Source organism: Poromitra crassiceps, assembly GCF_964638095.1.
Source record: "Poromitra crassiceps genome assembly, chromosome: 11".
NCBI lineage: Eukaryota > Metazoa > Chordata > Actinopteri > Beryciformes > Melamphaidae > Poromitra > Poromitra crassiceps.
The window spans coordinates 30,874,867-30,900,006 of NC_139643.1; the positions used below are offsets into that span (position 1 = coordinate 30,874,867).

Consider the following 25,140-nt stretch of genomic DNA (forward strand, 5'->3'; position numbering starts at 1 on the left):
GCTGTAAACTACGGCGCAGTCTCTGATTGGCCTGGTTACATTCTAACTTCTGGAAATCGCTGTGGGCGGGTGGAGTCCAGATCCGTGGAGCGAAACAGATCATTCACGCGATCAGGATGGTTTTAGCAGGCTATAAAAGTGTGGCTGTGAGAAAGAGCAGGTTCATTTGAACAAACAAAATATGACAGGAAAACAACACAGGGGAACATCGCCTGTCATGGGAAGGGAAAAAATATATATCAGTTTTGATTTTCACACCGGAAAATAAACCTCTGGAAACAGAGTGCTGATGATGCGGGATGAAGCATGAAATCAAATGCACACAAAGGGCAAATGTGCCCAATGGGAGGCCACAAGCAAACAGAACGATGTCTACAAGAGCTACACTGGTTAGTGTGAAGCATACCATACCTGGGTCAATGAGAACCTCCTGTGCGCCTACAGACAGAGACAAAGAATGCAGATTCACTCCATGACACAAGGCGCAGTGTAAGCAATGTTAGTTCCAACAACGCGCTTCAACGCTGCTGCTGCTGCTGCTGCTGCTGCTCCTTGCCTTGAGACTATGCTAAGGACCGTCACAAAAGCTGTATTCAGGCCCATGTTAAACATTTAGCATGCAATCAAACTATTTCACCTGAACTAATTTAAGAATTGCCTGTTTGTTATGGCTACAGGTGGAAATTAGGTACTTTTTCCAACGCCAATTCCACTCTATTATGTAGACTTCTGATATGATCCAGACATCATCAATCAAAAAATATTCTTCTCTTATATTCTTTTCTCTATATATTATCACTACCGGTATTTATAAGCAAATTGGCATAGAATGATGCTCTGGCATTTTGTCATTTCAATTTATACCAAAGATTTCTTCTTCACTCCAACTGAACACAAGGTGACGCGACGCGACACAATGCAATGTTAAATTAAAACTCATGTTAATAGCATGTTAATAACTGAGTAAAGAGATAGAAGTGATGTAAGTCATGTTAAACAAACTTTGAAGTAAATTAGGCAAGTGGTCCGCGCAAACAAGAGAAGCTCCCAGTTGAGGTAGCTGATGTCTAGTGCACTGCACACAAAAGCAGCAGCTTAGCTGAGCAAAGCTCCGCAATGCTTGAGTTGCAAGCGGTGACACTCTCTCACACTTCAGCTGCCACTCTGTCATGACTTGCTCGCAGACAGTTATCCCGTCCACACCAAACCTGCCGCAGACCTTCCTTTCTGTAAGTCTGCGAATAGAGAATTGTGCTTTACCTGGTCTGTGGCGTTTGCCTGCATCTGCTGGCTGGGAGACGTTTGGTTTGCGTCCTGCCGTCTTCCCCGCTGTGCCCCCAGGGTAGTGGAATATGACGGAGGCTGAACACAAGCCCTCTAAAGCAGCTGGGGAACAAAAACAAAGTTTAAAAAAAAAAATCTTTATTCAATTTCATTTCCTAGCACTCGCTCTTACAAAATCCTCTGTGATCACAGGATTATAATTTAGAAAGGCAGGTAAAACCCTGCACTGTGATCACAGGATTAGAATTTAGAACGGCAGGTAAAACCCTTCATTCCTGACTTTTGGCTTTGAAATTTTGGTGATCTTGGAATTGAAGCTTATTCTACTGTTGCACCCAGTGTAAGTCACTCTGGATGAAAGAATAAGCTAGCTAAGTGCCTAGAATATATAAGATGGACTGTAAAATGGAGTAAGCCTTTCAGACACAGATCGGTGCTTACCGTCTCATAATCAATATCTGAAATAATGCTCTATATAACATTAAACATAGAAGCAGGAGGAGGAGGAGGAGGAGGAGGAGGAGAAGGAGAAGGAGAAGGAGAAGGAGGAGAAGGAGAAGGAGAAGGAGAAATACATGAGGGTCCATCAGCAGAACTGCTCTGACCATAATCATTAAAACATTTAGTCTAATCCACACAGGACAATGCCTGAGTATTGTGCTGTGTACCGGTACTCGATACATCCCCCGAAATAACCCAGTACCAAGTAGTGTATCGGAACTTCTTCAGTCAAACGATACCTGTATTCAATCCTTTTTGTACTCAGATCTAGAAAAAATTACTATTTGTATATTTTTGCTTGCAGACCAATCACCGCAAGCGTTGTTCGATTTAATGCGACATGTGATTGGCCCACTACCATAGTATGGTCTGTGGTGGTGAAGTCGAGCGCGATGTATGTGATGAGCTGGCAGTTAAGCGTGCCGAGATGCCACAAAAAAAGTATCAAATGAAGTACTCTACTGGTATCGGCATTACTTTAAGGGTACTGGTATCATGATTGTTTTAACGATACCCAGCCCTATGGAGTCAGTAGACATAAGCATATTTATTCAGTACGCATTAGGGTTTTTGCTGCTGTGGCTCGCTCGCGCAGAGAGATTATTATTCTTATGCCAAGTCAAGAAGACAAATTGTTTAATTGGGTGTTTCAGTTCTTTTGTCTGGTGTGATGAAAATATGGATCAACGAGGGGGAAAAAACATTATTTGACTATGCAAATTGATAGTCGGGGACACCACTAGTAATTGGCAAATACTTTATAAGAGACTGCCGTGCCTGTAATTATAATTAACCAGCAGATAAGCAAATGTTAGTCTTATAGAGTGTTTTCCAGGAACTGAGCAAATCACGGCTTATAGTTGTAAGCCCACATCATCCTCCCTCCTGCAGACTTACCACCCAGCCAAAGGAAGTCGTTAACCCCTCTGAGCAGCTCCACGGCCATGTGGTAGTGGACCAGGGCGTCCTGCAGCATGCCTGCCTGGAGACACAAGTCTCCCACATGCTTTCTCATCCGTCCCTGGCAACGCTTCTTATAATGTCTGAGAAAAAGCAGGAGGAAGAGGGGGGGGGGGTTAGATAAACATCAGCAAACTGACAAAAGTGGCACGATTGTTTTCCACCGTCTTCTATAATGATATTTGTCAGAGATCTGGATTTATTTTGGTGATTTAGGACTTAATATGGTGAAGTTTTCCTTTTCTGATTTTTGTTTTGTTTTTTTGTGTGTGTTTTTTTTTTACAGAAAACGTCACTGCCTGTCCACCATTGTCATTTCTTATCGTAGCGGGGTGCCGGCGGCGGAGGCTCACTGTCAAGTGAATCTTATCAGTTTGCTACAGGAGGGATGTAAGGGGAGGGAGAGCACACGCAGAGGAGGTGCAACAGAACAACCAAGGAGAGAGTATAATGGGCTGACCTACAAGTCTTGCACAATAACACGGGGACTCAGGGAGGAGCGACGGCACCAGAAAGAATGGCAACTGGGAACAGAAACCGCTTCTAGGAGAAATATGAATCCGACCCGTTGTGCAAGACCTTTAAGCGCTCTACAAGGGTCAGAAAGACTGGGAAGGTCAAGGCAGCGAGACAATAGTGTCTCAGCCAGCGGGTGATCTTAACGGTGAAATGGACTTAGCTGTATGGGCTATAAGCCGGGACATCTACGTTGCCATCTATATTGGGAGGTGACAAATCTATAGCACACATCTGGCACATTAGAAACCATACTACTGCTCAATAGTCTACTTCAAAACAATAATTACATTGTTCTGACGGCATGAAGGCAATCATAAAAGGCTGATAAAAATTGATTTAAACTGATAAAAGGCTGCTATTGAAGGGGGTTTGCCCTTTAATGAGATGAATACTGAGCGGTCATGGTGGGAAAAATAACCACAGCATTTAAACCGGGTCATTGGACATGGACGGCATTATCAAATTCATGTTGTCATGAGTAGGTGCAATGCTATTAGGGCCGCACAAGTAATCAAATGGAAATCACATAAGTGCAATATATCCAAATCGCAGCAGCAGATGCAATTTGATGAAGGTACACAATGTGTCATAACATACCATTAAATGAAGCATTGTGGTGCTACAGAGATGCCCCGGCCTATGTTGTTGTTGTATTTTCAGTGAAAATGAAATTCAAAAATTAGCATTCCCACTAAAATCGTATTGCATATCATTATCTATCAATATAATTGCAACATGATTTTTTTTTTGATTTTTTTTGTGCATATTATCGTGCAGCCCTAAATGCTATGCCAAGCTGAAAGGTAATGCATGTTCCCATGAATAAAGATATGAGATCCATGTAGCCAGTGTGTTTCTCCTTCTCTACTGCCAGACAAACTAAACCTTAAACCTTCCCAGTCCAAATCGCCCAGGTTCCTTTGGAGCCGGGCCAACCTCTCAACAGCATGTATTGTGCCATGTGTTCAGTGAGTCCAAACTATCAGCTCCTCCTTTCACTGCCCTCTCCATCAACATCACAAATAGTACATGTCAAGATGCAGCCAAGACTGATATCCTCCAAAAATACTAGGTCTACTTATGTATTGAACTGAAGGAGATGATGAAAGATATGTGACTTACCGTACTATCTATATTGTAAGAGTGAAATAATATACAGTGAGAGGGATAGTTTACATGATACTGTGTGTCTAACACAGCATTAGTGTGCAGCACTAGTGTTGTCATATAAACTATAAAGGTTAATTGGTGAGTGAGGCCTCATCACCACTATTTTAATTCAATAGCTAATATCCATAACTACAAACATTATATACTTACACTAAGCTTAAACGCTATTTTTGACCTAAAACTAGGCACTTCCCTCAAGGCCTTTCCAATTGGGTTTGAATTGAAATTGAAAGCCGGAGAGGAGTGATGAGTTTGGCTCAGAGCCATGAACCCATGCACAACTTAAGAGCGCTGTTTCCTTTAGGGGCGGGGCTAAAGCTGATGGGACTGGCATGGCTTAACTACAGTGATGTGTCTAACGGCTCACCTTTTCACACCCAACAATAAACTCACAGGACAGTATGAAAGAAAAAAAGAAGAAAGACAAATAAACCAAGGTAAACAAACAAAAATGAAAGGAGCAAAAATCAAAAGAGGAAGATTTTTGAGCAGGCCTTTGCGACAATTATGTAATGACCACCTTGAAGCACAAATAACAAAAACCACATATTACCAACTTATATATAATGCAATAGGCTATATATAACATTTATTGGATAAGAAATTAGCATTCAAGCACTCCTTAATCAGTTGTGATGAAAGATGCCTTTGCAAAAAAACAAAAACAAAGCAAAGAAAACAACTCACCTGCTATCAGTGTCCAGACCCACAAAGTCCTTCTTCTCAAAAGGCACACAGAGCAGCGGGATCTTATCCCCAGATTTGTCTGTGGCCCGGTCCAGCCGCTTGGACTCTAGGACAATAAATATGGACTCCACAAAGTCTTCCACTCTCTTCTCCACATCGGAGCAGTTGTCGTAGCTGGGGTAGAAGGCCACGTCCGTGCGCTGCTGCTCGGCGATCTCCCCCTGGAGCTCGAACACCAGCAGACGGGAGTCGTAGAGCGTGGAGCCGTACACCTCCTTCTGGCCGTGGAAGCGCTCAGAGGTCTGGGGCCAGTCCTTGGCGGAGCCGCAGGTGGTGATGGAGATGAGGCCCACCACCTTGCGATGCGTCTGGAAGTCGCCCCACTCGTTGTTTTCCGGCAGGTAGTGGTGGCGGTAGCGGATGTAGAGGAGGCGCTGCGAGTCCCTGATGTTCACCTGGCTCACGCTGGCGATGCGCTTGTAGATCTTGAAGAACTGGTCCTCCGGTACGATGCCGACCGGCTGCACCACCACCAGCACCGTCTGGTGGTCCTCCGCACATTGCATGTAGTCTGGGACGCTCATCTCCTCGTGTGGCTTCACAGAGACAGGGCAACAGGTAATATACTCATTTAAGTCATGCTTAGTAGTTCATCAACAATTCTAAGCATGCAATTGTTTCCAAGTATTTGCAACCTAAGCAAACATCACTCACTATATATCTTCTTTTCAAGTACTTCTCAAACCATCAAGAAAATAACAGGCTGCACTACTATAAAGTTCAAGACAAAAAGGGATTCCTTGGGTACGTAAGGTCAAATGGGAAGTACAAACGGGACTACTAAAGAGATGAGACTGACACACTGACAGCGTTTAAGAGTAACTAAACTCCAAACCCAAATCAGTGTAAAGCCTCACATCTAATGGTAAAAACAAATCTGTCATTCTGCTATTGACATCACCTGGCACCAAAGATCAGCGAATGGCAGATGGCAATTTCAGTAGCTTTTAAAGTCGAACTAAACCTGTTCGTCACGTGCATAATGAGTCAGTTTCAGACTGAAAACATAGTTTGTCTAAGATGACAGGTTGAGAGGGCGGGTCATAGTATCATGTCGATGATTTTATTTGACAATTCTGGGGACTTTATTGGGCTTTGGCCAATCCTGGCGTGTTCCGCCTCCAAATCGAGTGCGATTCAGTGTGTTATGGCACTCCCCTCGGGAAGAGCCTTTTATTATTATTCAAATATTTTTATTGGCTTTTCACAGCACTCAATCCTCCAAATTAACACAGACAGAACAAGACAAAAACAAAAACAAAACCCACAACAATACCAACACTACTCAATAAATCAAAACCAATATCAATTAAATTAAGCCGGTCAGGACAAGAACACAAATATATACACAGATACAATTGACGAATAAACAAAACAAAACAAAATGTAGGGTAGGATGGGGGGGGGCAAGGGGAAGCAGCTACGCTTCTGTAACCTGTGGGAACTCCGGGAAGAGCCTTTTGACGGGAGGCTGAGTGGCTGAGTGGAGCTCAGCGACCCGCAGGCAGCCAGCTGCCTTCGTGTTGCCGAGCGGAGAGTGCAGCACGTCGGCCTGGAATCTCCGAAGTGCGACCCCTGACAACCTAGCTCTCGGATGCGCGTGCCATTATCGATGCTATAACGATACGATATCCCTGGAATGAGCATTTTAACGAGCCAGTTACATTTCTTTGCATTCTTAGAGATTATAGTTTTTGTTTTTTATCCATGTTTCTAACAATTGGCCAAGTTAGTAGTTAGTTTATGGGATAGGAATTCTGCCAGATGACAGGCACTAGGCGCCATTTTCGACTTCATTTGGAAGAGAAAATTATCCAGAAATGAAGATTTGATTGACAGCTGCATGTCGTGATATGATTGGTTGAAATGGGGTAGAAATTTGATAGTACTGGGTGACGTCAGCAAACTGTAAATTACTGTTATCAATGAAATCTTGAAAAACGAACTTTTGATGTGAAAAAGTGTGAAAAACTAAAGAAATTAGATTGTTGTGATTTGTTTTGCATACAATATTAAATAGGTGCACTGCATACCCAGGTATTTGAACTAAAAGAAAAGAAAAGTCATTCTTGGGTTCAGCTCGACTTTAACCATTAGATGTCAGACATTACACACATTTGGTGTTTAGTTACTCTGTCTTTATTGATAAAGTGCCAAAACTAAAAAGGTGCCCAGTGCGGGGAAAGTTATACTGTATTTACAATAAGGGCCACATTGCTGACTAATCCTAGTTTTAGTGCCGTGCGATACCAGTTAGTTACATCTAAACATTGGTATCATTGCCTTTTACAACAAACAAGGAGCAAGGTTTTCCTTTTTATATTTTCAGTTGTATATTATTGTGTTTTGTGTGTTTTTAATGTTGTGTGTTTTTATGGTCTCTGAGTCTGCAATAAAACATTATCATTAGTGTCAAAATAAGGTAAACAAAAAGAGGGGAAATGTATTATATTATGTACTGTCAATGATTTAGCCAGGCTTATTCCCGTTGCATCCAATACATTCAGGTATGTTTATAAGCAGCTATCTATCTGACTAACGTTTCTAGGGTGAAAGAAATTTGGCTGATCTGGTAATTGATTTGGTGATTGAAGTAGCATCACTTGTACCACTGCGACACCAACAAACGTCAGCCTCGTACAGCGTGACGTGTACTCCATTCATAAAAAACTCCATTCAAAAAAACCTCACAATATAAAATGTATCGCCGTGCTTATTGCAAACGGTGCACATCTCTTAAAACATGACCTAAGACATTTTAAGAATCACTAAAATTCTGAACAATGTTATTCACCACGCAGCACTTTTATCAATAACAAGGGAACAGTGTTTCCATACCAGAAAGGGGAACGTAAACAAAAATACTCGGTATGCACCAGTTAAAATTAGCAGCAGCAAAGACTCTCTCTGACAATGTGACCAACAAGTCTATCTAACACTAGCCTCAACGCGAGGCTGGGACCCTCACTTGGCAAGAATATAGGCTTCTGTTTATGCTCACAACACAATTAACGCTAGCTTACGTTAGCTAGCGTGCAGTAAGCTTAGCTGGCTGGCTGACAGCTAGCTAACCTAACGTTATGCCTTGATTGCCGACAGTCTCTGACTAACAACACAGCTGACTGTACGGAACAAGTTGGTTACATACATGTTCAATTTGTTTATTTTGCAAATGGCATTACTGCGTTACTATAATTCATATTAGTCACTCGTGATTACCTTAGCTGAAAGCAGCTGTCAAATGTTTGAGCTTCCTTCTTCTTTAGACCAGTGTCAAGTTAGTCAGAATTAAAAGCCGAACTTCCGGTAATTTTCTCAAAAATAAAACTGTTATTTAATTACTCAGAAATACCACGCATGCACCTATACATATTGTCATCTGATTGTCATAGAAACATTATTTACATGAGAACCGCAGCAAGTCTCAGTTATTTTCATTGTATAATTGTATCGCCGTTATTGACGTGCACGCCACAACTGACTACAACCGTTTTTATTTTGAAATCAAGATAAATATACTTCCGGTTTTATTCCTGCTAACTCTTGCAAATTTGACGCTCTTCTTCTTCTGCGTCTTCTCTTGTTCGGCTTCTTCTGCTGTTCTCCTTTCTTTGGTAGAAGTATGCCGATACAGGCGGAATGAGGTACTGCAAGCACAACAATTTGTTTTCATTGTAAAATGGAATCATTTATGATTTTTAAATATTCTGCATACAGGACTGCTTCTGTGCATTATAGATTAATGATTATTATTGTTAATAAAGCTCATGCTAAAGCTATTGGCTACTGTGGTACTGCAAGTTCAAAGCATACAATACTACATCCATGAGACTATCCTGACAATCAAAATTATTCTAGTGACTTAACTCTTTGAAGAGAGCAGCCATTCCCTCACCAGCCTGTAAAATTCCTCATAAAAATGTGACTGAACCCTATAAATAGAAAATTACACATTTTAATTAAGTCAGACTTGTTGAAATTGGGATCCGTCAACCGTCACTACTGTACTCTTAGTCAGTACAGTAGTGACAGATCCTAATTTCAACATAACAGAATTTGTGGTTAGAGGGGAAAAACCACACCAGTAGACTCAATTCCATTTTATTTGTTTTTACCCATAAATCACTTTTCACAATCTTCTTGGAAGACAACGGCATCTTATTCCCTATTTTCTTCTCTTTTTTTGGCCAACGGGAATTGGTCCAAAAGCAAAGCAGGAGCTCAGAGAGCGACGTGGAATGTCTAAACATGATTTATAGCGATTACACATCAACAAGAGGCAAAAACATGGACTAACCATTGACTTACAAAACAGTGCACAAACGTGTGTGAGGGATCCCAGATTAAAGAATATTTAACAACACAAATATGGAAGCATGGGGGTTGTTACCAGTAAGATGAGGAAACAAGCCCCATTAAAAAAAAAAAAATACATGAAACTCAAAACATATATCAGCACATTATATCTTAACTGAGTTCAACCAACAGATAAAAAATACTGAAATACATTAAGCCTTCATCTTTCCCATATAGCGAGTGCTGCCTAAGGCTAAAACTGATCTGAGATCAATCAAAAACACCCGCTTTGACTTTGAATGAGGCGGTCATCACTGCATCTCCATGCCCAGGACAAGCAGTGGAAATGTAACATGAAATGAACAGGAGCAGGATAAGCTACGAGGTTGGATGCTGGAAGTTGCATCGTTTCAGGCTTTACACCGTGCCAGGAATTCAACTTTGATCCAAGTCATATCGTGAAATGTATGGCCGGGAGGGGGAATGCAGAAGACGGCAAGTAAGTGACATGTTAAGCTAACACTACAGTGAATATCCATCTGTAAAAATGTGCTACAGATATGTATTGGCACCAAGTTTAACATTAAGGAATTTGCTCACCATGCTATAATTAGCCTGCCATCTGCTGAAATGTTCTGACCCCAGTTAGATTGGTTTTTTTTGGTGGTGGTTTTTTTATGACAACCTTTTAGGAGTTTGGCCCATTGGTCACCTTTTAAAATACATGACGAGAGGATTGGCACCAGCAACAGCTCAGTGCATGATAGCACTTTGCTAATGCTAGCATAAAGTGTAAAGAACGTTTTAGTAAGTTACCTTTTAGTAATACAGAATTGGTACGCGTGTATTGTATGTTTGGTAGGTTTGTATTCTATGGTCTGTAGATTCCCTCTTTGTCATTAGTGAAGTCCATTACGAATGAACAGTGCAAAATACTTTGGTTGTCTGGCTAACAATAGCTCACTCCCCGCTAAATAGAACGAGAAGTCTCATTGACATTGAGAGAGATCTTTCCGCCATTGAAAGTAGATTATTTTCGCTTAATTTTATGTCTATTAAATTATAAAATCAGCCGGATAGATTTAGTCACCTGTCATTACGGTTACAATTTCTAATTGTCTCACTTTTACAAATGAACATACTGTACGCTAAAGCATTAGCATGTGCACAGGGAAGATCTATCTACTGGCGCCACAGAGATTATTTTGATGCCAATCCTCTCATCACACTCTGGGTAAAGTGACCAATGGACCGAACTCCTCAAAAGTCGGTGTAGTCCTTTAACTGCAATACTTCACATATTCAGGTTAAGACTTTGAAACTCCTCGCTTCTTCCGTGTGCATTTGCATCTATGTGAAGTAACAAATACTGTGCCGTTACGAACAACATGGGAATGTGAAGGCCAGAAAAAAAGACAATACAACAGTTAAGACTGAATGATACAGAGCGTTCGGTCTGTTTGGTCTGTGTTGGATCAGAAAGGTTGAATGTTGTGATCCAGTGGATTAGTTTAACCTCCAGTGATCGTGTGGTCACAAACTGATTAGTTAAGCTAATTACCACACATCGAGACCCCCATTTATCCCTACTGGAGTTAAGAGGAATTCGAAAAAAAGAAGATATAGCACATTAAACAAACAGATTAACAGTGGTTTAGAGTCGAATGGTGCAGTTGTGGAACGTGTGTCTTCTGATTTCATTGGAGTAGATATGATAGTAGATATTTGGCATTCTTCATCATGGCGGCGTTGAAGGTGGGTGGGCACTGCCAGCGGGGCAGAGGGAGGGGACTGGATAACAGACCTCCGTGGCTGGGGTGGGGTAGGTTAGGGCGGGGTTAAGATAGAGAAACACCCACTCATGCCAGTTTCAGAAATTGTTCCACTGTATCCTCTTCCACCGCATCGGAAAACATCTCGTAGTTCTGCGGAGAGGAACACGCCAAGTGAGTGTCAAACCAGCACACAAACAACATCATCTGCTAAATATACTGACCAAAAATATAAACGGTACACTTGTTTTTGGTGTTGTATTTATATTTTTGTTTGCTTATGTGTAACACGCGGTGCAGAGCAGGCGAGGTTTCCTCACCCCACAGTACTGGTCCTCGTTGAAGAGCTGGGGCGGAACGGCCGTGGGGTTCCCCGACTTGCTTCTCATCTCATCACGGACATCGCCGCCCACGGAGATGTCGATGAGCTCGTATTGGATGCTTTTACTGTCCAGGATTCGCATCATTTCTGCCTGTTGAGACTTCACCTGCAAAGCGGCAGCTTCCATCAGATATTTGCTGGGCACAAACGGCCGCTAAACCCTAAGCTATTACGGGAAAGTCCTTGAATTTAACATCTTTTACCACCAAAACTTCCAAACACACTTCTGTGAATAGCCTCGGGAGAAGTAGAGCAATGACTTTTATACAGTAGCTAAGTGGAGAGGAAGAGAACGCACACCGCAGAAAGTGTCAGTCGTGCTGGCAACGGAGCAATGGTCATGAAGAAGGGGAAGCCGCACACTCTGGTTCCAGATGCAAGAAAGTGTAATTTATTTGACAACAGTTTCGGCCATAGCCTTTGTCAAGTCTCATACAAACACAGTGCAAGACAGCCATTATAAAGACAGGTGGGCAGCGCTGATTGAATGGACAACACCTGTCCTGTGAAAGCACACCTGAGTGTGATTACAATGACATCATAGGATCCGTCATGCAGTAATAGGCTGCTACATTTAGACAGTAGATTTGTTTTTGTTTGTATGAGACTTGACAAAGGCTACGGCAGAAACTGTTGTCAAATAAATTACACTTTCTTGCATCTGGAACCAGAGTGTGCGGCTTCCCCTTCTTCTATGATATTTTATACAGTAACTAACATATTATTTGCGCAGTGCCAGTGCAATACATTATTAGACATAGGTCACCAAACTATCAGCTTAGAGTGGGGGTTTTCAAAGTCTGAGACTGTGGGCCTCCCCCCGAAAATGGAAAAAGTTATTTGATCCCACAGACACTCAACAATTGAGCCAAGATAGTCTGATATTGCTGTTTGACATACTTGACTATACCAAATACATTAAAAGGTCTGTCTGAAGGCATTTATTAGTTTCTGATTCTGGTAAAGTGGGAAAAAAATACTACTAGCAGATGTGTTTCTGAACTATTTCTTAAACCAAATCACACAAATTTAGGCTATTCTATCATTGTGATCTCCTTTTTCACTTCGTTCCATTCACTGAGCCTCCCCTGAAAGTGATTGGAGCCTCCCTGGGCCCGCCTCCCACTTTGAAAACCTCTGGCAAATAGGGAACATTGGTGATTGCTTCTAAATAAATATCTGCCAAATGTTCATTGATGTGTCCTTTCCAACAGACTGAATTATAAATCATAAAATATCAAATTAGGCTGAGAGAAACTGCAACGGCAACGGCCTTGCAGAGGCAGATATTTTGCTGGGCATACTGCTGTGCTGTGCCAGGGAAAACAAACCATCTTTTGATGATTCAAGAAGCATGTGAGTTTGCTGAATGCCTGTTCCTTTAAAAACAATGGGCTTATCTGACTTGTGGTTGATGATTAATAGATCTGGTGGACATTATGCTATCTTTGTGGACCCGAGTGAGGAAGTTGGGTGGTGGTGGGGGGTTGGGTGGGTGGGGGTGTTTGGAAAGTAACCACGCCTAAGCAAACCAACAACTGGCAGCACACTGGCTGGCATTCATTTGGTAACACACACTCCCTACTGCCGATGAGATGACATGATGATGACCTTATCACTAATGAGGGAATCACATTTCTAATTTTTCTTTCTCAACAGTGAGAGTAGCCTCAGCAGTTAAATAGCATTAAATACATTATAAGCAACACAGGACTCATTTCTCTTTTTCACGACAGCCAAACTACTAAAACTTCCACTGAAAAACAGGAACTGAGCTTAGAATAGATTCAAGTGGAAAAAGTAATACACATGACAGAACTACTGCACTGGATGAATTCCACGCACACCTAATTGATACCAGATGTTTGGTCATTGCACATTTAGTGTCACTACTAGCTCTTCTAAACCGTCTCTGGTATTGCTGTTACATTGTTCCCATAAAACGAGGTCACTGAATCCAACTGTATCAGTTTCCTGTTGTCTCTTGTTGTTATTAACAGACTCCTGAAGCCTGGCGCGGATTGCTTCAGCTACTTGCCTTGATTCATCCTGTTCTCGTGTATGGAGGGAAAGTCAAGCCAAATTCCATTAGAAAATCTAGCAATTTAAAAGTTATCATTCTTATCAGGTAAATTAAATACAATGTAAAACATAGACGTGTACTTTTACTGAATCGTGATGATCTACTGTAAATTCGCCATACATATCATCCGCCAAATAAGTCTTATTCAATAAAAATTCAACTTTTAGTATTGGTTCACAGTGCTCACTACCGCCCACCGCAGTGTATTTTGGAGCAAGGCAGCCTTAAAACTGACAGATTCTTTGAATGGAATTTGGCGTGGCTCTCTCTCCACATACAGGAAGAGGGTACACAGATCATGGCTTCACACATCCAGGCCAGTACCACCACCATGACAATGTGGTAGTGTCAATGTTTACAATACAGTAACGTTGCCATATTGTGAAAAGACATGTTGCTGACAGTGACAGTTCATTTCTGGAAAATTAGCTAATCAAGGCCGAAGACTAAATTACCTTCCCTCGACCGCGGAACAACGTGACTTCCGTACCGTCGACTCGACTTTGCACGTTATCTGCGTTTTGTTAGGCAGATAACTTTTGTTTACAAACTATACATATACTAATAGAAATAGAAAGTAAACGGGCACTGAGTTGCATAGGCCCACTGCATAGCGTTAGACTCAGGAGGAACCCGTATTGACAGGCTGTTGGGTGTGTCTATTGAACTGAACACTGTTAGCTAGGATCACCAGAGACAAAAAATATAACAGTATTCGTATTAATTTATGGCTACTTGACTTACCTCTCGGGAGGCAGTAACAGTGGTGTAGTACAGTTTGATTCCCATAGTCGCAGATCCTTCCAACCCCTTTGTGTATTTGGTGGCGACCAGCTCTCGCTCTAGTTGCTCTAGTTCTTCTTCTTCTTCTTTGGCGTTTTATGGCGGTTGGATCCTTAAAGTTGCATTACCGCCACCTACTGGATTGTATCATCTTCACAGTGCTAACTATTTACACACAGGTTTCATGAGCTGAATACAACAAACATAATTTTGTTGCAATTAGTTTTGGGTTGGGTGACATTTTCTCACAGATTGCCTACCTAGACTAATGTTGTCATGACTATTTGAGACCTACAGTGTTGGGGAAACTACTTTAAAACTGTAGTTTACTACAGTTACAAACTACTAGCTATTTCCCAATGAAGGCTAGTTAAACTACATCTACTTTCAAAAAGTAGTTCAACTACATTCAAACTACATCACAGAAAATTATCACAATCTGAGTCTGGAATCTCATATTGTTACACAGAGGTACAACTGAAGTGACTCTGAATAAAGTGTCTGTGTTTAATTTAGGGAGGCAGCCCAAGGATGTGTTTTAAGGAGAGGATAGGGAGCAATTGTTAAAGGAACACTCCGCCCATTTTCAACCAGCTTTGTATCATTAGAACATCAGTAGTATATCAGAAAACTGTAAACGGTTTTGAAGTCTGTCATTTAATTTGACAGTTATTGAGTGTTAAAGTGTGGACCAGTGACATCACTGGTCCACACTAACTCAAATTAATAACTCATTAACTCAAATCAACTCTCAATAACTGTCAAACTATTCATCATTCATCTAGTTTGACAGTTATTGAGAGTTGATTTGAGTTAATGAGTTATTAATTTGAGTTAGTGTGGACCAGTGATGTCACTGGTCCACACTTTAACACTCAATAACTGTCAAATTAAATGACAGACTTCAAAACCGTTTACAGTTTTCTGATATACTACTGATGTTCTAATGATACAAAGCTGGTTGGAAATGGGCGGAGTGTTCCTTTAAGGTGGAATCAGTCAAATGCAAAATTTCTATGGAAATTCATAGTATTTGATCGCAGACATCTTGGTTGCAAACCACTGGTGATTTTAATTAAATAGCAGGTGATTGTCTATAAATGACAACTGTGGCCAATGAGCTGTGGCATTGTGCCATATTGTATGACAAAAAACACCATGAGAATCTTCTTAGTTAAAATTGGCTAAGTGGGTGGGCGGGCCCTGTCAGTCATGAAAGTGACATCATCAGTGATGTGGGTAGCGGTGTAAGTCACGTTTTGTGTCACGAAAGTGATGAAAGTGACATCACTTTCTGGGCAAAATTTGGTGCGGCGCACAATTTGCCAACTGTGATGCCACTCAGGCAGTTGTGATGTCATAAGTGAAGTCACTCGAGCTGTGAACTGCTCAACTGCGATGTCACTCGGGCAGTTGTGATGTCATGAGTGATGTCACTCGAGCAACTCTGAATACTATGATCGGAGAGCCGATGGCACACAGTTTCACGATGGTGCACAGTTGCACAACTGTGATGTCAATTGGAGAGCTCGCACAGTTACTCATGGTGCACAGTTGCTCAACGGTGATGTCACTCGAGCAGTTGTGATGTCATCAGTGATGCAACTGTGATTGAAGGGCCGATGGCTGGTGTCACAATGCCTGCCGTGTCATTGCTGATGGTGGCTGTGGTAATAGGCATCATTAGTGGATATGACATCATGACATCATTGGTCGGAGTATATGCAGTGTTGGGGGTAACTCATTACAAAAGTAACATATTACATGTAATATATTACTTTTAGCAGTAACTCAGTAATATAACTTATTACTTATAGGATTTCAGTAATATTATACCAGTTACTTTGTCAAGTAACTCAAGTTACAAATTGAGTTACATTTTATTAAATCAAAGCACATATTTAAAAAAGATACAATCATTTCCTAATCAAACTGTGTGTTTTTATGCAAATAACCACTATAGATGACAATAACAAAGGAAAAGAATAACATTTAGAATTTTGGATTGTTTACACTGACTTCAAGGCGGTTGAAAATATTTTTCGGGATGGTTCCGGGGCGGCGATGTCATTCTGCTGCTGTTGTTTTGGTCAAAGTAATGCAAAAGTAGTGTAATAAGTAACGAGTTACTCTACACAGCAAGTCATATTGTAAAGTAACTTATTACTTTCAAATGAAAGTAACTAGTAATATGTAGTACATTTTGAAAGTAACTTGCCCAACACTGAGTATATGGCATCATCAGTCACCACCGCCCACATGCCAAGTGATGTCGGTGACGTCATCCCGCTGACCACAATCTGACAACATGGTGCCATCGGTGAGTACGATATCATCGGTCACCTCTGGCCAGCTTTTGACCGCTTTTGTGCGGGCTGTTGCCCCCTGTTCATGTGAGCTCCCCCGCCACCCTATTATATTAGGAGGGTAAAGAAAATACACTTATGCAAGGAGTAAGCACGGCATGACAGAGATGTGATCAGATGAACACTACAGGATCGCCCCCTCCCTTCCCTAACCCCACCCCTCCCTCCTACCCCACCGCCCCATACCCCCCCCTTCCCTACTCCCTCACAGCTCACACTTTCTACATTTTATTTATTTCCTTTTTTTGTTTTTTTTGTTTGTTTTTAAAGTTTTTGTCACATCTTTTGTTATGTCTATATAATTTTTTTTTATAAATGTCGCAGGCTGAATGGAATGAATTGGAACTGATCAACTCTCTACTGTCTAACTCCTGCAATAAAGTAATAATAAAAAAGTTAAACTAGTAAATTAACTACATGTAGCCTAGTTAACTACTCTCCCTGACACTGGAGACCCATTGAAGTCTGATGAGCGGTGATGAAATCAGTTTAATTTAGTCTTTAGCACAAGAGAAGCAGGCGGGTCCTTACTATTGTGAGCTGGACATGGGGAATGTGGGAGCTAGTCCAACATTCAGAATGATTCAGCTGAATCAGGGTTTTCACTGGGAAACCGAGCCGGTGCAGCAGGGGCCGAATACACACAACACAATACTCTATAGCAACAAGAGCCAAGGCTGGAGCCTGACTCCTACCCCCGGGCCGGCCAGGCAACAGCCTATCTCTGACATGTGCGAGTGCATCGAACAATATCAGGTTTGAGGCAGGAAAACATCCATTTTGGTCACGACATGGAAAAATGAAGCCATGGGGTTATCAAGGCATTTCAGGAGTTTCCCTTCAAGTGAAGTCGACGCCATCTCCACTTGGGGGCAGTAGACAAGTGAATTTTCTGTCTGAGACCAAGTGGGATCCTGTGTAGGCTACTTGTGCACACTTGTGTAGGCCTATTGTGTAAGGAGAGTGAGGTGTATTATGGTGTATTTAAATCCTAGTGCCAATGAATCCATGTGCTGCTTCCAAATTAAAAGTATTATGGTCTGGAGAAGGCCAGGTAATGTGAGGTTTGAGGTTGCAGCATGACTCAGTAAGCTGGAATGATAAACATTTCAATGGTGCAAGATTATCTATCTTGTATGATGTATGATAGGGTGAAACCAAACAGGAAATTATGCAATGCACAGTAATATCTCATATGAAACATAATAGATGTGAATAGATCATGTTTTACTCTACTGCCATTTAGATGCAACGGAACAGGTGGTGAAAGAAAGCAACAATCAAGACATTTCTATGGTGTGAATTCCTTTTTTAAAGAAAATGTTTATTGGTCCATTTTGTATTCAAACACACAATATACTCTAAAATAAAACTTTCTTGATATTCTAAACATTTCAAGATTATTAACAGTGTTAGAAATGTAAGGCTTGGGTATTGAGTCCATTGATTATGACACAAATAATAATAAATGGAAGATGTTTAAATGGAAAGTTTCCATTGTATTCTACATCAGACCTATAGTGTGCTCAAGTCGAAAAGTGCTAAATGTTATTCCATCATCAGTGCAGATACAATTCTACAGTGAGTAGAATTAAAAAAAATTAACTTAGAATGTCACGTCATTAGTCAGATGTATGCAGTGATATATTGGCCAATATTCGTCCTGTTGACTGTCAGCAAATGTCATTCACCATGGCCAATGTTTATCTAAATTTGTCTGATTGAATTTGTGCTTATTCAAAGATAGTGTAATGAAGGGCGGAAAGACTACAGTATTTGTTTATAATGAGTATTTCTTTGTTTCCCTGTCACAAAAGGAGGAATAAATATCAACAAACATACAAACAAAAACATTGCTATCGGCTATTTGCCAAATTGTTATTTTAAACATCGGTATCGCCCCAGAATTGTGCAATTGGTGCATCCCTAGTCAGATGCAAACTCTGACCTCCTCCCTTTCCCTGCTCTCTCCTCCCCCACATACCCCCGCTCTCCCTCCCCACCTCCTCCCTTCCCCTGCTCCCTCCCCACTAGCCTGGGTAAACCCAGCCCCCAGTGACCTGCTCTCAGGCTCACCCTGCTTACAGTCACAAGGCTAGTGACTGGGAACTGAGAGAGCAGGTCACGTGGGGGCTGGGTTTACCTAGGCTACCTCCACACCTCTTCCTTTCCCCTGCTATCTCCTCCCCCACATTCCCTGTTCCCCCCACCTCCTCCCTCCTCCGCCATATCCCCCAGCTCTCCTCCCACCTCCTCCTTTTCCCTGCTCTCCTCCCCCACATCCCCCCGCTCTCCCTCCCCACCTCCCTCCCTTTCCCTGCTCTCTCCTCCCCCACATTCCCCTGTTCCATCACCACCCCCTCCCATTCCCTGTTCTCCTCCCCCACATTTCCCTCCCCCTTTCTCCCTTTCTTTCTGTCTCTCGCTATCATATGATTGTTCAATCATGTTGTTATTATTACTACTGTAATTGTTATTGTTGTGTCAGCTAGATTTAGCTAGACATATTCTCCGTGAAGTCCTCTGAGACATGCTTGTGAATTAGGGCTATACAAATAAACTTGACTTGCATTTTGACATCCAGGTTTTCTGGTTTTTCCTTCCATCTGTGAGGCTAAGCTCCAACTTCCTCTTGCATCTAGTGTTTATTATATTTCTGGCCTACACTGCCCTGTTTTTGCACATCCAGCCAAATTCAGTTTGTGCTATTTTGATCTTACAAATAAATCAAGGAAATGCACACGGGATAGCATTACTAAGTGTAGGCATACGCATGTAGAGGCGAGCTGACAGCCCTTTTCCCCTCACACCTTTATTAAATCCTACTGGCAGGAGCTATGTTTAATTAGAGATCACCATGGAGACTTCCGAGCAAGAGCCAATCAGAGTCTGCCTGCAGTCTGGTGTGCGTCACAGCATTGTGAAAAACAGACAAGGAAGAAGAAGGTGGATTAAGAAACAAAACCCAGAGAAGTCAGCAGTAAGCCTAGTTAAGTAAGTCCTTTTCTGTCTTGGCATATTAATCTTTTTCCACCATTCTCCCATAGGATTATTACAATAACTGCATTAACACAAGTCTCGTCCTAATATAAACAAAAAAACATTAGCAATACAGTGATTTTTTTTAATGCCAAGTGCAGGATTTTCTCATTGATATTGTGCTGTGAAGTTAGTTGTAAAGATACATTCTAATGCTAGCAAATAAAATAGGACCATTACAAGCAATAGGCCTAATATAAATATATTTTTAATCTCAGACTTGATTCCCTTCAAACTTACTGACCAAAAGTTGCTGTTCAAATTAATTTGGCAAGTACAAATTTAGAGAAAAACCTCTAAAGCTGCCTCTAAAAGCGTCTAAAAACAACACATGCTCACTCCCAGACCTTGTTGTGAGCAGTTTCATTGAGGAACTACTATTGTTTTTCGACCAAAGTTCTAGAACTGCAGCTAGTGGGTGTAGTTCGGTCGGGTGTAGTTCGGTTGAAATAAAATACAGTAGTTACATGAAACAGCTCACAACAAGGTCTTTGGATTATCTTGAGTAACCGGATCATGATTTCTGGAAACAATAGAGGGTATGCACACCCACTGGAACACGCCCCCTCAATCAGGAATGAGTGTCAAAATGAGTGTCAAGTTCCTCCCTCCCCAGGTGTCAGTTATCTAGGCTGATTACTGCATTCAAGCTCAGTCTTGCTGTGACGCAGTGGGCGTGACCCCACAGTGACTTCTGCCTCTGTGACATCACATGCATACCCTCGATTCACCTTATGTTCAGACCTTACAGTGGGCCAAATTCTGGGGTATTTTTTTTTAATTTTGGGGTGAACTCTCCCTTTAAGGCCTTGTTAGGTAATAGGCATTCTCATCTCCCAAATATGTCAAATATGTACCGTCATACCTGTCTCCCTGAACACATTCACGCACAACTCACACATACTTTGACTTTTGACTCGAAAGTCACAAATTCACCTTTCCAGCACAACATAATACAGTGACTGCTGACTACCAAATGTGCTTAATATAAATACTCCACCAAATACTGCAGGTCTGGACTGGAGTAACAAAATATTCATGAATTAATCAACATTGTGCAATCCACTATCGTCCAATCCCTCAGAAGTACCCATCTTTGTTAAGACAGTTTTAAGCAGTATCTGAAAGTGCTGTGGCAGAGTTTACTAGGTAGGACCAGTGTAATGTGGGGTTAAATCTGAGAGTGGTGTAATTGTATTGTAATACCGTAATGTAAGTATGCTGCTTCTCAAGAGGCATCACTGACTTTACCATGCCATTTTCATCTCATTTGTATTGGATAAGAGGCACATGTTCAAATCCACTGACAAACAGAAGGCAGTATTCTCCCAGCACTAATTTGATGCCAAATATCTAAATAATAGAAAGTATGGCAAACAATGGTCTGACACAAGAAGCAATATTGGCAGTCTATTAGCGACGAGTATTTTATCCAACCTTCTTAATAAACACCCCCCCCCCCCAACTTAGCCTGGGTGGAATTTGCCTTCCAGCTGGTCTGCTGCCAGGTTTTCTAGGTGCATCACCTTTTTCAAATGTTTGAATTCAGTCAGAATCTCCAAAACTGAACATAAGTGTGAAAAATATTTTCAGATACTTTTCCAAATATAATACATTGTACACTTCTCTGTCCCCATTGATACTGCCGTAAGAACATATGATTATATTGTTAATGTTATTCTGTATTCTGTATATTACTACTGCTACTATATTTAATGACATTTCCATTTTTATGGACTTCATGATTATTTCAAGTATGCTAATTTACTGGAAAAAGTGACAAACTTTGCTGGTAAATCATTTCCTTGAAAAATGTTAATTCAGTGAACTATCAATTCAAACAGCATTTCATATCAGTGTTTCTCACTCTTGCCAACTGCTATACTGTTATAGAAAAATACACTTTAGGTAACATTGCGCCATACTCAAATTTAAGTGTCAAGTCTACAGCAAAAAATTATTGAGCCCTCACCATTAAAGGCCACATTACTACTTTGGCACCAAATTCTTGCAACATCTCATTACTTGGATTTGCGTTTGCAGTCAAGTAGATGCCTAACTTTCCTGATCATGAAGGCCATAATGAATGCACATCCACCCAAAGTGATAACATACATTCCCACAAAGAGAGCAGCCTCACCGCTCCGATGCAGGCGCGAGTACAGCGTCCTGCGGCCCACGTAGTCGAGGTGCGACGCCTGGATTTGACAGAGAGTACAGAGCACCAGAAATATATGGAACAACTGATGTCCCTGACCCACAAAGTCACAGTAACCAGGGAACCAGCGCTCTGGCACTGGCTGGGTGAAGAAGATGACGCTGGAGAGGAAGAAAGCAACCTGGCCCAAGTGGAAGGGAAGGGCTGGGTCGTCACTGGCTGCGGACCAGGAGAGCAGTCTCTGGATCACGGGGCTGGTGTCCCAAGCGTAGGCCACCGCTGAGGGCACCACCTGGCCCACCTTCCGCACCCAGGCAGGGAGGCTGTGGTTGCGGTATTTCCCATAGCAGCAGCCCAGGCACGACAGGCAGGAGAGGACCGCGGCAGTGGGCATGAAGATCCCCCGCACCTGCCTATGCCAGTTCTCCTCCACAGCGTAGTAGAAGTGAACTACAGCACTGCCATATTGATACTGCGCCACCCCAACGTAATCAAAGAAGAAGAAGAAATAGTGGCAGACCTCAGACTTGGTACCCAGCATGTGGGCTACCACACTGCATGCCATGTAGGTCATGGAGGACAGGAGAAGGATGAGCAGGGGCCACGAATGAGGATCCTGGACAAAGTCCACAGTCTCGGCAAGCTGGCAGAACTTCACCAGGGTGAGTAGAAACCCTAGCAGGTGAGTCCAGATGTTAAGGGTCTCGTTGTGGCGCTGGAACAGGGACAGGAAGTAGTAGCGCCAGTTCTGGTGTAGTGGGCGGTAGCCGGCGTGGATGTAGCGCTCTCGGAAGTAGCAGGGGACCTCGCTGTCTCTCAGGGTGCCGGGCATGGAGGGCGCCGCCTCGGTCAGCATCTGAGGAACCTGCCTGAGCTGCTGCAGGCTGATGAACAGCCGGCCAATACTCTCCATCACAATCGTCGCCATGATCATCAACAGGTGGCTGGTGCCAACTGGGTGGTTTCTATGGAGAGAATTTTGGGACGTATGTTCTACATATCAAAAAGAGAAAGACCTCAACCCCATTGGATTTCTGCTGGTGCATGTAGCCTTGGAAACTTGTCAAGTTGAAGGAGGAGCACCTGGTGCCATAACATGTAGGAAGCCTAGCCACCTGTGCAGGTGACACAGAATGTTTAAATGTATGTTGCTACTCATTTTTTCCGCCCCTGGAGAAGAGGTCGAAACGTTGGGCTTTCAGTCAACACATTGTTGTTGAATTAAAGAAGAAAGATAATGTATTGAGAAAGAAAAAAGTCTGTGCGGTCATCCTCCTTCAACTAATCATAATCAACAAATCATAAACACATCACTGTTTGACATCATTGATATATTGATGGGATTTATATAGCGCCTTTCTAGACACTCAAAGCTCTTCACATATCAGGGGAGGGAGGGGGAGGGAACTCAACTCATCCACTACCGATGTGTAGCAGCACCCACCTGGGTGATGCACGGCAGCCAGCTTGCGCCAGAACTTTCACCACACATCAGCTACCACAGTGGAGAGTTGAGGATTAATGTGCCAATTAAGTAACAAGGGATGATTAGGTGGCCATGATTGAAGGAAGGCCTGTGTGGGAATTTAGCCAGGGCACCGGGGTTACACACCCCTACTCTTGCGAAGAGCGCCGATGGGATCTTTAATGAGCACAGAGTGTCAGACATCTATATATATATATATGTATATGTGTGTGTGTGTGTGTGTGTGTGTGTGTGTGTGTGTGTGTGTGTGTGTGTGTGTGTGTGTGTGTGTGTATATATATATATATATATATATATATATATATATATATATATATATACAGTATATATATATATATACCGTATATATATATATATACTGTATATACACACACACATAATTACTTGTAGCCTACTTTCTGGAAAATGGAAAATCTTTAGCCGTGACCTCTTCATGTACTCAGAGCTATAAAAATTCCATAACTGTCTCATATTTTTGAACAATCCCACCCCTGCACCCCTCCCATCACATAAAACTGTCTTGCTCTCCCTGATTGTCGATTTCTGATGTATTCATCCAACCCTAGTGGAAAAAGTTACAAGTGAAAACCTTTTTTGTGTGGATTGGGAATCATTTTTGTACAAAGCGTTTTTGAATATGGAAATTGTGTTCTGCGAGTGTTTAAGCCTAATGTTCATTGTTTATTTGTGACATGAAAAACATTATTATATGCCTTTTCCCTCTTCAAAGACCATAATCTCATGTAACTTGTTCTTTAAAAAAAATGTTAAGTGGAAAAATTACAATTGTTTCCAACAAGAATTCATTTGCACTTTTACTAGTTTGAGGACTTTTCTACAAAGTGTCAATAGACAGAGAGAGAGAAAAAAGTTCAGGCGGTATACTCAGAATTTTCTTCATAAGTTTTCTCAAAGCTTAAACATGTAGGCTAGTTAAACCGAGTTTCTTCTTTTTCTTTCTTTGTATGTTAGTGTTCAAATCGGGTTCAAATGGGTCGGACTACAACACCTCAGCTGGTTTAAGAAAACTTTTACCTACGCAAAAAGCCAGGTAAGGCCATTAGCGCAGGAGGACAACTAATTTCCATTAACTTTACCGCAATATCTCACCTTATTGTGGTCGCCTGCTGTTTCTGTGTCCCCTCCTAGAACGACCACGGTCCTCCTCCACCACCGGCCAGAGACATTCAACAAGTCCTTCATATGCGGCAAGGAATGACAACGGCGTGAAGCTAGTCACAGTTAGCTATCTTAAGCCCGGAAGTCTGGTGATTCCGCATTCAAAATAAAAGCGAAATTGGTCACGTTTGGGAAGGAAAATTGAAAAAGATACATAGCGTGAGTTCCAAATGCATATTGAGTAGGCTAGACAATTTATCATACAAAAGTATGAAAAATATAAGTGAGGGTATTATAAGGGTGTTCCTTTTCAGGCACCCCATACTGTAATTATTGGGTGGCATTCACTCTATAGCTTAGCGTTAAGTGAATCTGAATTGGATGTCGGTTTTGTTATTATGATATATTGCAGAGATCAAGCCAAAAATAACCAGAAATGTAGTTTGGATGCCATGTCTGAAACAAAATCACCCCG

At 41.8% G+C, this 25,140-nt stretch overlaps 3 protein-coding genes across 4 annotated transcripts in view; all 3 read right to left on the reverse strand.

The window, feature by feature from the left end:
- trappc9 (trafficking protein particle complex subunit 9) overlaps nucleotides 1–8,450 on the reverse strand; it is a 225,960-nt gene extending 217,510 nt beyond the window's left edge. Inside the window, exons 1-5 of one of the 2 annotated variants that reach the window (XM_083645757.1) lie at nucleotides 8,401–8,450; nucleotides 5,122–5,717; nucleotides 2,683–2,828; nucleotides 1,261–1,386; nucleotides 412–438 (exon numbers count right to left, since the gene is read on the reverse strand). In XM_083645757.1, coding sequence (XP_083501883.1) covers nucleotides 412–438; nucleotides 1,261–1,386; nucleotides 2,683–2,828; nucleotides 5,122–5,705 — 883 coding nt within the window. In that variant the 5' untranslated portion in view covers nucleotides 5,706–5,717; nucleotides 8,401–8,450. The remainder of the gene's footprint in view (nucleotides 1–411; nucleotides 439–1,260; nucleotides 1,387–2,682; nucleotides 2,829–5,121; nucleotides 5,718–8,400) is intronic. The other variant, XM_083645758.1, reaches the window with a different exon arrangement.
- Nucleotides 8,451–9,274: 824 nt separating this feature from the next.
- sh3bgrl3 (SH3 domain binding glutamate-rich protein like 3) lies at nucleotides 9,275–14,569 on the reverse strand. The gene is made up of 3 exons (XM_083645654.1): nucleotides 14,459–14,569; nucleotides 11,570–11,737; nucleotides 9,275–11,402 (listed from the first exon to the last, which is right to left on the reverse strand). The coding sequence occupies exons 1-3, from the start codon at nucleotides 14,501–14,503 to the stop codon at nucleotides 11,337–11,339; spliced, it is 279 nt and encodes a 92-aa protein (XP_083501780.1). The 5' UTR covers nucleotides 14,504–14,569; the 3' UTR covers nucleotides 9,275–11,336.
- A 7,255-nt stretch (nucleotides 14,570–21,824) lies between these two features.
- paqr7a (progestin and adipoQ receptor family member VII, a) lies at nucleotides 21,825–24,728 on the reverse strand. The gene is made up of 2 exons (XM_083645532.1): nucleotides 24,657–24,728; nucleotides 21,825–23,025 (listed from the first exon to the last, which is right to left on the reverse strand). Exon 2 carries the CDS (start codon nucleotides 22,992–22,994, stop codon nucleotides 21,924–21,926), a length of 1,071 nt encoding a protein of 356 aa, XP_083501658.1. The 5' UTR covers nucleotides 22,995–23,025; nucleotides 24,657–24,728; the 3' UTR covers nucleotides 21,825–21,923.
- Between the last annotated feature and the right edge of the window lie 412 nt (nucleotides 24,729–25,140).